The 13,274-nt window shown below is 41.3% G+C and overlaps 1 protein-coding gene across 1 annotated transcript in view; it reads left to right on the top strand.

Moving 5' to 3' along the window:
• ARMC2 (armadillo repeat containing 2) overlaps positions 1-10,002 on the top strand; it is a 106,002-nt gene extending 96,000 nt beyond the window's left edge. The window contains exons 14-18 of the mRNA XM_082633393.1: positions 206-328; positions 641-754; positions 2,493-2,625; positions 2,978-3,138; positions 9,616-10,002. Coding sequence (XP_082489519.1) covers positions 206-328; positions 641-754; positions 2,493-2,625; positions 2,978-3,138; positions 9,616-9,773 — 689 coding nt within the window. The 3' untranslated portion in view covers positions 9,774-10,002. The remainder of the gene's footprint in view (positions 1-205; positions 329-640; positions 755-2,492; positions 2,626-2,977; positions 3,139-9,615) is intronic.
• Positions 10,003-13,274: the final 3,272 nt, after the last annotated feature.

The raw sequence follows: 13,274 nt of genomic DNA, 5'->3' as shown, positions 1-13,274 counted from the left end.
CAGAGTGGTCCCCTGCCTTTGGCACATTTCCCTGCAGGAAGAGTCATGGGAAATAAAGCAGCAAACAGCAAGGGCAAACACTGCCCTCATACAGCCCTTGCCTGGGACAACGGCTTGTCCCTGCCACTGCTGGGGTTGCAGTGAGGATGTTGTGGTTTCTGCCCTGCAGTGAGTCTTTGACACCCTTGTCCTCACTTTATTTCAGAATCTAAGTCCATTGATGATTGTGAGGAGCTGGTGATCAACACTACGGCAGTGATCAACAACTTATCTTACTACCAAGTGAAGAATTCCATAATTCAAGACAAAAAGCTATATATTGCTGAATGTAAGGTTCAGAGTCGGGTTTGGGTAGGTGCATGTTCATTTAAGGTTTTGACTTTACTAACTAAACACAGAACTGGAGGCATTTATATTTTCTGATTTCTGGTACTGCTATCTAAGAGCCTGATTTAATTCTAAGAAAGTTGAATATGGGGACACATTAGTTTCTTAGTTCTGGCTAAAGTCCCCTACAGTTGGAATTTTATTATCATTTTTAATGTTAAAATTATCAGTATTTAGCATGATATTGGTTTCTAATAGCCTTCAACTTGAAACTTAAGTTCACTAATTTTATTTCTCTGGTCACAAAACCCAGTGCTCTTAAAGCTCCTTGTGAGCCACAACATGGATGGAATCCTGGAGGCTGTGCGCGTTTTTGGAAATCTCTCCCAGGACCATGACATCTGTGATTTCATTGTGCAGAAAAATGGTGAGTTAATGATACTCAAATTCATAAACAGGCATGTCTTGCCAATAAACAGCTGAGCGGTTTTGCAGCTTGGGTCACGTCAACGTGATACTTGTTTCTGCTTTGGGACAAGTGGTGCCTCACATTCTGTTCCGTACATCCGTAAGGCTCTCAGCCCAGGATGCCAAGACGGACCTAGGCTGTGTTCTTAGCGTTTCCCTCTCCTTAATAAGTGGTCTTCTGAGTTTTGAGATGGCACATGTGTGCCTGTGTATGTGTGCTTGTGTGTGTGTTTAAGGGAAACAAGTAATCTGTACACATCATTTCTGTCCATGGGAATGGACTCAAGACATTCTCCATCATATACTGGAATGTCTATTATAGTCCTGCTTGTAATAGTGAAAAATGGAAATAACCTAAATGTCCATCAGCAGGTAAGAGGATAAGTACATTACATTATATTCATGCAACCAAGCTTCTATAGCAGTGAAAATAAATGATCTAGAAGTTCATGTATCACCATGTGTCAACCTCAGACGTGTAATATAGGAGCAAAAAGGCTAGTAATCAGAGGACATATATGAAATAATGCCATTAATATAGTTTTAAAACCTGTAAAACAGTCTTGGGTATTATTTATGTAATACTCACATGGTAATGGAATAAGGTATAAATGTAGTTGGAAATGATAAACTCCACATTTAAGACAAAGTTGCATTTGAATGGTTGCCCCCAAATATAAAATTGAATCTGTAATGTTTTACTTCTTAAACTGGGTAGCAGGTACACAAGAGTGTATACTAAACACACTGTTTGTATGTCTTAAATATTTCATGTAAAAACGGTAAAAAATACCAAATTATTTATGTTCGCGATAGAAACTTTGGATAATACAGATTAAAAAAAAACACTACCCCAGAGATAACTGTTAACATTTTAGTGTATATTCTTTAGACTCTTAAAAACACACTTACATGTGATGCAGCCTTTGCCAAGCTCACTGTGTGACACATCAGTAGGCCAAGCTCAGCACAGGGTGGCCACCTCTCAGGTGAGCAGGAGAACAGAGCACACACCTTCTTCATTCTCCCCCAACCCTTTGCCCAGCCCCCGCTGGGGGTTGAGAAGACAGGACAAACAGTTCCATTTCTAGGAATAAGGGAAGGCTGGGAGCCTGTCCTGATATGAGACATCCCCTACCCTGGAAGTCCAGCCTCACTACAGGCTTGTTTCCTGCGGTCTGCGCGAGTCTTCTCTTACAAGCTGAGACCCTGGAAGACTTCCAGAAAGATCTCCACTGGAGCCTGTGCTCCCCTCTCCCAGGGCTGTGTATTTAAAGAAAGTTGCTGCTGGAGGTTCATAAGGGCCCTGGAGAACAACCAGAAGTTAGAGATGAAATGAATGGCACCTGTGTAGAGATGAAATGAATGGCACCTGTGTGATTGGAAGGCCATGGTTCCCTCCTCTCCATGGGCGGGGTCTCTACCACGGCTTGGGAGGGGGAGCTGATGCCTGCGTCAGATACAGCAATATCGCGACAGGGGGCCTGGGCAGCGGGAAGCAGGTTCTGAAGTGGTGGATGTTGGGGAAGGTGCTTCTGAGCAGTGGGTGAAGTCCACTTAGGAAGAGTGGACCGAGTCCCCTAGCAGGGTTTCCAGTTTTGCAAGCTGCTCCCCATTTCCCCTTTGCCATTTGAGAAATGAAATACAGCTGCGGCCCCTGAGCTTTACTGGCCTGCATTCGTTCTCTGCCCTCCCAGTTGACAAGTTCATGATTGCTCTGCTGGATGCTAAGCATCAGGATATTTGCTTTTCTGCCTGTGGTGTTCTTCTAAATCTCACCGTGGATAAAGACAAGCGTGTCATCCTAAAAGAAGGAGGTGGCATTAAAAAGTAAGTTCAAAGCATGGAGTCCTGACTCTGTCAGGATTCAGAGGATACAGTTTTCCGGGGAGCTTGGGTCCCTCTCCTCATTTCTCCCAGGCAGAGGTATTTCAACATTTGGAAGTGCCAAGCTAGGGCTAAAGGGGGGATTTAGGTTCCATTGGATGTTTAAAATAATTCAGAAGTAGGTTATTGCTACTTTAGAGCTGCTTAAATTTGTAGATATGAAATTAATTTTAATAACACTGAATTATATATAATGCATATGAAATATCACAGAAAGTTAAGCATCATGTTAAAAATATAAAAATTAAAGAGATCCTGTCCTAATAACTTCTCAATTTGACTTTTATTAACTCAGGTTAGTGGATTGTTTAAGGGATTTTGGTCCCACTGATTGGCAGCTGGCCTGCTTGGTGTGCAAAACTTTATGGAACTTCAGTGAAAATATCACCAGTGCTTCGTCATGTTTTGGAGATGAGGCCGCCAACACACTCTTAGTCCTGCTCTCGTCGTTTTTAGGTAAGACTCCTGACTGTGAGTCTGTGAGTTTTATCAAAATGAGAAAAATTTTTTTTCTGTGACCTGTATGGATAAAGATTGGTAGGCGTTTGGGTGACTTTGTTTCTATAAGTAACAAGAGCATGTTAAAGATTATTATAATTTGGAGCTCTCTGGAAGAGGCTGAATGTTATTTACAGTGGGATGCAAGGACTTTTAACTCATTGCCTGATGTCATGATTTCTTCTGTGGCTTTTCCCCCTTGTTTGCATTTTCTGTAAACTGCATAAATAGAAGATCTAGGCATAAATGTATTGCTGTTGTTTAAAAAGTATATAGACGTCGTGATTGAGAAAATACAGCTAAAAGCTACTCTGAATTAAGTCACGCTTTTCATGAACCCGTACGTTTTGATTAGCATCTATGTTAATTATGTGAGGGAGGGTCTGTGAAACTATGTGACATTACAGTGGCGCCCTACATTGAACGGTGGGAAATCACTGATGCAAACCAAAGGAAAGATGAGAGGGTCTTACCTTGAAAAATTTCTATTTTTAGGATAATTTTTTCATCCTGGCTTAGGTCTAACAGCAGTGGTTTGGGTCATTAAATGAGTTTGAGTGTTTAAATAATCTCTTTTCCAAAACGGAGGTGTCCCTACCATTGCCTAGGCACTGTGCTGGATCAGCAAGGCTGTGTGGAAAGACTCGGTTTGACTCAGAGGCTGTGGATTCAAATCCAGCCTCTCTCGGGGAGGGGGTGGGGTGGGGTGACTCGATAGGAGAATCTCTCAGAACCTGTCTTTTCGTCTGTAAAATGGGGACATGATATCCCTGCCCTGTTGCAGGGAGTCGTGAAAATCAAACAAGCATCCTAAGAACACTCCGGGAAGACCAGAAGGCTGTAGTCAGACAATTCTGAGTTAAGGCTTCGCTTTATCAAGCTTTTAACCTTGGGCTTAACCTCTCTGAGCTTATATTTTCTCATGTCTAAGATGGGGATGATTGATGTCCACTTTGCAGACTTGTAAGGATAATAAATGAGCAGACCTGTACAAAGAACCTGATACAGAGCCTGACACACAGCAAGGCCTCAAATCACGGTTGTGAAAGTGCTTCATAGACGCTAAGTGTCGTAACAGCATGTTATTAAACAGGAACTCGGAACCTGAAGCTATTTGAAAGAATAGGGTGTGCTAGGTTGATGTGAAATTTGCTTTTTTCCCGGTAAATAAAATTTTGCATAAGAGTAGGAAAAATGAGCGTGATTTTAAATCATTGAGGTTCACAGTCTGCTCCGTGGACATGAAGCTTTCTCAGGTTGCCAGGAGCAGAAGCGTGCTCAACTTGCCTTAGTTCAGTTCTCAACTGTGGCAGAACATCGGAATCAGCTGTGGAATTAAAAAACAAAAACAACCACAAAAAACCACTTGTCCTGGCCCCATCCCCAGGAATTGATTTCAGGAGCTCTGGGTGGGAGGCTGATTATCTGCGGCGTTAAACAGTTCCACAGGTGAGTGTGCTCTTCAGGCAGCACTGAGAACCTCTGCCCTGGTTAACGAAGGAGTGGAAGGAGAGGATGTCGGGGAGGAAGGAAGCCAGGAAACACGCGCATTGCCCAGAGCCCGCTGGACAGGCACTCAGGACCAGGAAGGTTGTTCCAGGTGGAAAAGCAGAGACCCCGCGTGGCCTCCTCAGTAGCGGGCGTCATCTGCTGCACCCTGCTGAGACCCAGCCGTGCTCGTCTCAGCTCTTGCAGGAAAAGCCCTTCCTCCTCCTCGTTCCCTCTAGGCTCCTGCATGGCCGCGGCTTCAGCTGCCTCGAGGCTGCTTCTGGCCGCGCTCCGTGAGTGGGACTCTGTCTCCTCTGTGGTTGGCATGACTTTCTGTGTCCCACTGGGGAGATGTGACTGGTTCCGTGAGTCACTCTCCTGCGGTGTCGGGCTTTCGTGCCTCAGGCAGCAGCTGCCTCGACCACAGGCTGTCTGTGGTTTCCTTTGGCACTTAAGTCTGGGGCAGTCAGTGATATATAACAAAATGGTGGGGCCGTGTGGCACCTTGAAGGGATGTGGGCACGGCCGGCTGCGCGGCAGGGGGCAGCACACCGGGCGGACACTCGACTGTAATGGGCCTGTTCCTACCTCTTCCCTCCCCCAGCCTTCCCTACAGCCGGGTTGGGCTTCGCGTGCTTCCCTAACCTTGTACCTTTGCTCGTGCCGTATCCCTTACCTACCTGGCCCAGTGCTGCCAGTCCTTGCAGGCCCTTCCCATGAGCTTTTCAAGCCCATGGTCATAGGAAATCTATACTACTTATATAGCAATTAATCATGAGCTGTGTAACTTGTTCTGTATTATTGTTTTGTAACTTTTATCTTTTTTCCCCACTCCAGTGGAGACACTTTAGGGGAAGGATATTGCCTTGTGCAAAGCAGGTTCTTGATGCTTGTGGATTAACTGACAATAGTGGTATCTTTTTTTTTTTTTTTTTTGTAGTACGCGGGCCTCTCACTGCTGTGGCCTCTCCCGTTGCGGAGCACAGGCTCCAGATGCGCAGGCTCAGCGACCCTGGCTCACGGGCCCAGCCGCTCCGCGGCATGTGGGATCCTCCCAGACCGGGGCACGAACCCGTATCCCCTGCATCGGCAGGCAGACTCTCAACCACTGCGCCACCAGGGAAGCCCAGTAGTGGTATCTTTAATAGTGCTGTATACTTTTAAAAGCACGTTCATTCTATCCTTGTAAGATCTCTCTAAGGTCATCAGCTAGGTGACAGATGAGGTAGGTAGGTCTAGGAGGGTTAGGTGACTTGTTTAAGATCATACTGTAGCAAGGCCAGGGCTCTTCATCAGAAAGTAAACATCTAGCCCCTGTGTTTTTCTGCTGTTCCATTACATAGTATACCCTTACCCTACCCTGCCATGGAAGGGGATAGAGGCATGGGTAACAAAAATCAACATAGTCCATCAGGGAGCCAGGTCATCACACTGTGGAGGACCGGCTGCTTGCTGGCTCTTCTCTCCACAGTGTGGGCATCAGACCCTTACTTCTGACAGGGTTGTAGCTGCATCTGGCCAGTTGGGTGGCACCAGGTGAAATCGATATATGAGTGAGAGTATACTTAAATTTCAATTCTTTTACAAAAATAGCTAAAAAACAGGCCATTTTGAAAACAGGAAGAGCTGTTAAATCACAAAAGTCCCACGCTGAAGTGTGAGCACTGTTTTTAGAAATAATGGTAGGGCAATTGATAAAGCAATGTAATAAGTTAACCAACTTTTTCTTGATGGGGAACTGGAAAAAGAAAGTAATGGTCCTCAATGTGGTTGGGATGTTAACAGTCTTTTAGGAAAGTGGCTTAAAAAGAATGTTGTCTGAAACTTCCTGATGTACTGCAGCCATTTCTTATAAACTCATTAGCAATGTGTTTATCTTGAAGTTCTTAAGTGGTGTGCCCTGGCACACTAGTCTACTGTGAGCTTCTCTCAGGGTTGCCTGAAAATGGTGATTAGTGTGTGCAGTTTGTTATTGTGAACGTAAATGACACTAGGTTATTTTACGTTCGTCTGTGGTATGTGGAACTTAGCACCTAGGTTATATGACGGGGTAGAGGGGGACCCAGTGTTCCAGTTAGAGGATCACATCACCAAGCCCATGCCAAAGAGCCATCAGGTGCTTCTGGAACATGTAAGGACTGTGCCTTATAATAGTCACAACAATAATCGAACCCTCAGGAGCCACCTGCTGCTGAACAGCAAGCTAGGAAATGGTGCAATGAGTAGGGGAAGCCTTTATTGATGCTGCAGGATCCTTCAACCGTAATAGATAGAGATTGTGTTATAATGGTCACTGACAAACTTGTTGTGGGTCCTTTAATCCTTTCTAATATCTTACCTAAAATTCTAGTATTTGGAAGTATGTTGTGCACAAAGAAAGCTTAAGAATAATTGGTTATCTGAATCAGCACTTTTTACACTGTGACCAGCATCTTTAAAAAATGAAGTAGCAAAGAAACAATATCAGAATATAGTACATGGGGCTTCCCTGGTGGTGCAGTGGTTGAGAATCCGCCTGCCAATGTAGGGGACTCGGGTTTGATCCCTGGTCCGGGAAGATCCCACATGCTGGAGGGCAACTAAGCCCGTGCGCCACAACTACTGAGCCTGCCTCTAGAGCCCATGAGCCACAACTACTGAGCCCACGTGCTACAACTGCTGAAGCCCGTGTGCCTAGAGCCTGTGCTTCACAACAAGAGAAGCCACCGCAATGAGTAGCCCTCACTCACCACAACTAGAGAAAGCCCACACACAGCAACAAAGACCCAATGCAGCAAAAAATAAATAAATAAATTTATTTTAAAAAATATATATAGTACATGTAGTAATATATAAATAAGTAAAATAAGTAAAGTAAAAATAATTATTCTATTGTGAAACATTTGCTATTTGTATATGAATATTTAAGTGTGTGTATATAGTCATCATGTAATATGGGCTTCTTAGGTCACAGTAAAAAAAAAAGTTTGAAAATCATAGACTTAAATTTTTCTTGGATTAGCCTCTGCTATTCTTTGCAGTACAAGTTCCAAAATTTAATACCTAGTGCAATATGACACATTTTATGCATTTGCTGTATTTACTTTAAAACTTGAGACTGCTTTTATCTTACCTATAGGTATTTGGCCACTTTTGTTACCTTGCCTAACCCAATTTATAATTAATAGGGTCTGAGTGTAGATTAACTAATTATATGCTAAGCCTTTGATGGCTAAAACCATCAAATCCAACCAAAAGCCCTGGGCAGAGGAAAGGACTGTGGGGTGCCTGGGCAGCCCTCAGCCCTAAGCTGCTTGGGAAAGAAGGGCATGAAACAAGAGAATTCTTTTTTTTTTTTTTTTTTTTTTGCGGTACGCGGGCCTCTCACTGTTGTGGCCCCTCCCATTGTGGAGCACAGGCTCCAGACGCGCAGGCTCAGCGGCCATGGCTCACGGGCCCAGCCGCTCCGCGGCATGTGGGATCTTCCCGGACCGGGGCATGAACCCGTATCCCCTGCATCGGCAGGCGGACTCTCAACCACTGCGCCACCAGGGAAGCCCAAGAATTCATTTTTAATGAAAGTTTAGTGCTCAGAAAATCTGGAGAAGAATGAGCAGGAAGAAGATCTAGAAATTCAGAAGCACTCAGAGTCTCACAGACTCCTTTTGTTTGGAAGTAGCCCAACGGGAAGGACTTCGAAGGCATTGAACGCCATCTGTATTCTCTTTCTTTCAAGGCCCTGATTATCAAATGGGTGGGGAGAGCCAGGTTTGCTTACAGGGGTCTCCATGGAGAGCCTTGCTGAAGTGTGTGTGTCTGCCCGGAACTTATCTCGGAGCTGCATAGCTGTCCACTTGGCTGGAGGAGAGGAGGGGAAGGTACAGACTGGGATTCCAGACCTATCTTATCCTGGATGGTGACACTAACACCAGTAATGCCAAAGTACACTCTGTACTGAAAATATTCAGGGTAGAAAATCTGATGTAAACACTAGTGAAGCATTTTATGGTAGGATTTTAATTGGCCGTATGAAAAGAGTTTGCAAATTATGCAAGGAGCAATATTTGTGGTCACTTTAGGACTTAGTGGTTACCACTTAAGAAGGCCTCAGACCTAGGAAGTAGCAGAGCAACCTTCTGACTGGCAGGCCAGTGCATTGTCCTGAAGTCCTTCACATGGGGTCCAATATAAACAAAGAAAAATGCAGTGGCAGGTCGGTGCAGAAACCTCAGTCACCATTTGTCTTCCTACTTGGGTTGGATATACTTAGGACATTCACAGAATTCAGAGTGCCCTTGGATTAAGAAGCAAATCAAGGTTGTAATATTGCATTTTTTTTTTTTACAAGTGCTTTTCTGCATTATCCATGGACTCACTTGGGATTCTGATACTCCTTAGGATTCTCAGTCTCCCACTTTTCACTTTTATTGGTGAGAGCATAAGGTGGCAGGGGGAGGGGTTGTCTTTTCAAAGAAGTATGTCCGGCCTGCTCTGAAATGAGCAATTTGATTTTTAGTCAGGTTTACAGTGTCAAATTCAACTGTGCTACTTTCCTCAAAGATTTCCTAACTTATATCTGTTAACCACTGAAGTAATTAACTTTTCTAATGTGCAGATGAGGAAATAAACTATTAACACTTTGTTTATTCTGAGAAATTGTGATCTGACTTTTGGATGTAAACTTACATGTAAACGTTAGGGATAAATTGAAGTAAGAGCTCAAGTCAATCTAGGATTTTTTTTTTTTTTGAGAAGATTATTATCTTTTTTAAATTAAGAGACTAACCTATACTTAAAGTTTTTGTAAAGAACAGAAAAGAGTTAAAGAACTACTCCCATAAAAAAAAAAGCCTTGTTGGAATTAGAGATGACCCAGGATGAGTTTAACTCATGCCATCAAAAATTAAACTTTATTCGGTAGGATTATGTTTCTAAATAATTGCTGTCATGTTAATTTTTCTGATACAGATGAAGAACTGGCACTGAATGGGAGTTTTGACCAAGACCTAAAAAACTATCACAAACTCCATTGGGAAACAGAATTCAAACCGGTGGCACAGCAGCTTCTAAACCGAATTCAGAGTCATCACACCTTCCTGGAACCCCTGCCTGTTCCTTCTTTCTAACATGATGCAGATTAACAACAGAAACAGGAAGTCAGGTCTCCTTCATTCTTAAGAAGTGGCAACATATGTGAACTTTTTTTCAGTATTAACAAATATTGAAAGTTTTTCAGGTACTGATTTTAGTGAGTAGTCTTAGTATTTTAAAAGAAATAAGCATTTCCTCTTGTTAGGTATTATGGAAAAATGAATATACATATTGTACTTTCTGCTATGAGAAATGTAAGATGAAAATATATGCATGGGATTTCTAAGTAAATGACTTTTTCTTCTATTCTCTATTAAATAATTTAGTTCTAGTCTTAAAATCCTGACTTAACAATTCTAGAATTTAAGTGCTTGTCAGTTCAGTAAATGAACTGTGCAATGAAGACTGTTAGGCTTTGTGTATAGAAAGAATAGTGGTCAACACTATTAGGAATACATTACTACATAAGCATCTGCACTAATTCTTACAGCATCTAATAATAGTTTTCTGGTTAGGTATCAGTGTTTTTCTGGTTGTCATATTAAGGGAAGGGGTAAGCAGAAACGTTTAGAGAAGATTGCTTGGGGCCATCTACTCTTTACTAAATAAGTAAAGTAGATGGAAAAGGAAGTATTTTACCTTTTTATTTTCATTTGAAATAAAATGAGTAGACCAGACAATTCTTCTACTTACAACTCTCTGTGACTAGGGAGGTGATATAATGTACTAGAAAGAGTGTAGGCTTAAGTGCACGGCAGATCTCAGTTTGAATCCTAGCTCTCTCCTGCTTGGGCCTTGGGCAAGTAACTTGATTTATTTAGCTTCAACTGTAAAATGGCATTAATATCTATTTTAATATCGTGTAGTTTAGGAAAAAAACAAAATGGGCAAATTGTCCAGTATAGTGACTGATGTATAGTAGGTGCTCAATAAATTATGACGGTAATTAGTTTATTAGTTTGCCACTCTTTGTAGGATAAGTTTGGCCTTTGAATAAATGATAAAAACGAAAGAAATTGAGATAACCGTTGTTATCCCATATTAGCCAAAGGTGATTTGGAAATAAACGTAGATTTACTACTCTGCTCTGTAGGGTGAGAGATGAGCCATTAATAACCAAAAAGCTCATCTCTCACGCTAACAAAATACCAAGACTAATGGGATGAAGGCAGGCATCCCAGCCTAGATGGGCTCTTAAAATCTATTAGAAAAAAACTAAATTTCCAGGAACAAATAGACTTACCAAGGGCTCCTCTAGTTTGGGGCTCATCCCTGGTTGGGGCTCAGCAAAATCCTCTAGAGACACTCACCTTATCCATAAGTCTTTCATCCATAATTATATGCTAGTAGATTTACTCCAGTAGTTGAAATCATTTTTAAAAAGGCTGACAGGCTAATCTCTCAAAAACATTTGAAGATCTAAGTCTTTATTTTAACCATAGCAGGCTATCTATTCTACTTTCAGTGAAAAAGATAAAACTCTCTTCCCCCTAAAACAGCACCCTCTGTATTTATAACTAATATAATAACTCATAGTGGAATACCATTGTACCTGTTCTCCATGTTATACTCAGACTCATGTGCAAGCTGGACCATTTGGAACCATCTACCTGCCTTAAAAAAAAATTATGGTGAAAAACACATAAAATTTACCATCTTAACTTTTTTTTTTTTAATTTAAAAAGAAATTTTTTTGGGGGGTGTGCTGTGTGGCATGTAGGATCTTAGTTCCCCAACCAGGGGTCCAACCCACATCCCCTGTGGAGGAAGTGTGGAGTCTTAACCACTAGACTACCAAGGAAGTCCCCATCTTAACTATTTTTAAGTGTACAGTTCAGTAGTGTTAACTTTATTCACATTGTTCTGCAACAGTTCACCAGAACTTTTTCATCTTGCAAAACTGAAACTCTATAATCCATTAAACAACTCTCCATTTCCTCCTCTCCCCAGGCCCTAGAAACCACCATTCTACTTTGTTTCCATTAATTTGATTTGACTAGTTTAGGTATTTCATACAGCATTTGTCTTTTTGTGACTGGCTTATTTTACTTAGCCATAATGTCCTCAAAGTTCATCCATGTTGTGGCATGTGATGGGATTTCCTTCCTTTTTAAGGCTGAATAATATTTCCTTGTATGTTTATATCACACTTTTTAATCCATTCATTCATCAAAGGACATTTGGGTTGCTTCTCTCTCAGGGCTATTGTGAATAATGCTACTATGAACATGGGTGTGTAAATACATCTTTGAGATCCTGCTTTCAATTCCTTTGGGTGTATACCCAGAAACGGAATTACTGGATCATATAGTAGTAATATTTTTAATTTTTTGAGGAATCTCTACTGGTTTCCACAGAGGCTGTGCTATTTCTCATCACCAACAGTGCACAAGGGTTCCCATTTCTTTACGTCTTCTCCAACACTTGCTATTTTCTGTTTTTTGTTTGTTTTGTTTTTGTTTTTTGGGTTTTTTTGATAGTAGCCATCCTAATGGTTGTGAAATGGTATCTCATTGTGGTTTTGATTTGCATTTCTCTAATAATTAGTGATATTGAGTATCTTTTCATATGGTTTTTGGCCATATATATCATCTTTGGAGAAACGTCTATTCAAGTCCTTTGCCCATTTTTATTTATTTATTTTGAAAAATAATTATTTAAAAAATGTTATTGAAATTTAGTTGATTTACAATGTTCTGTTAGTTTCAGGTTTACAGCAAAGTGATTCAGATATATATATATATAATACACACACACACACATACATACATTTATTAGATTCATTTCCATTATAGGTTATTACAAGATACTGAGTACAGTTCCCTGTGCTATACAGTAGGTCCTTGTTATCTATTTTATATATAGTAGTGTGTATATGTTAATCCCAAACTCCTAATTTATCCCTCTCCCACCCCGCTTTCGCCTTTGGTAAGCATAAGTTTGCTTTCTATGTCTGTGAGTCTATATCTGTTTGTAAATAAGTTCATTTGTATCACTTTTTTAGATTCCACATATAAGTAAGTGATATCGTTATATTTATCTTTCTCTGTCTGACTTACTTCACTTGGTATAATAATCTCTAGGTCCATCCATGTTGCTGTAAATGGCATTATTTCATTCTTCTTTTATGACTGAGTAATATTCCATTGTGTATATATACCACATCTTCTTTTTCCATTCATCTGTCAGTGGACACTTAGGTTGCTTCCATATCTTGGATATTGTAAATAGTGCTGCTATGAACATTGGGGTGCGTGTATCTTTTCGAATTATAGGTTTCTCCAAATATATGCCCAGGAGTGGGATTGGTGGGTCATATGGTAGCTCTATTTTTAGTTTTTTTTTTAAGGAACCTCCATACTGTTCTCCATAGTGGCTGCACTAATTTACATTCCCACCAACAGTGTAGGAGGGTTCCCTTTTCTCCACATCCTCTCCAGCATTTATTATTTGTACACTTTTTGATGATGGCCTTTCTGATTGGAGTGAAGTGATACCTCATTGTAGTTTTGATTTGCATTTCTCTAATAATTAGC

This window comes from Mesoplodon mirus (genome assembly GCF_964341445.2).
Source record: "Mesoplodon mirus genome assembly, chromosome: 10".
In the NCBI taxonomy this organism is placed as follows: domain Eukaryota; kingdom Metazoa; phylum Chordata; class Mammalia; order Artiodactyla; family Ziphiidae; genus Mesoplodon; species Mesoplodon mirus.
The sequence above is the reverse complement of the archived record's forward strand: the minus strand, read 5'-3'. Positions and strand labels throughout refer to the sequence as shown.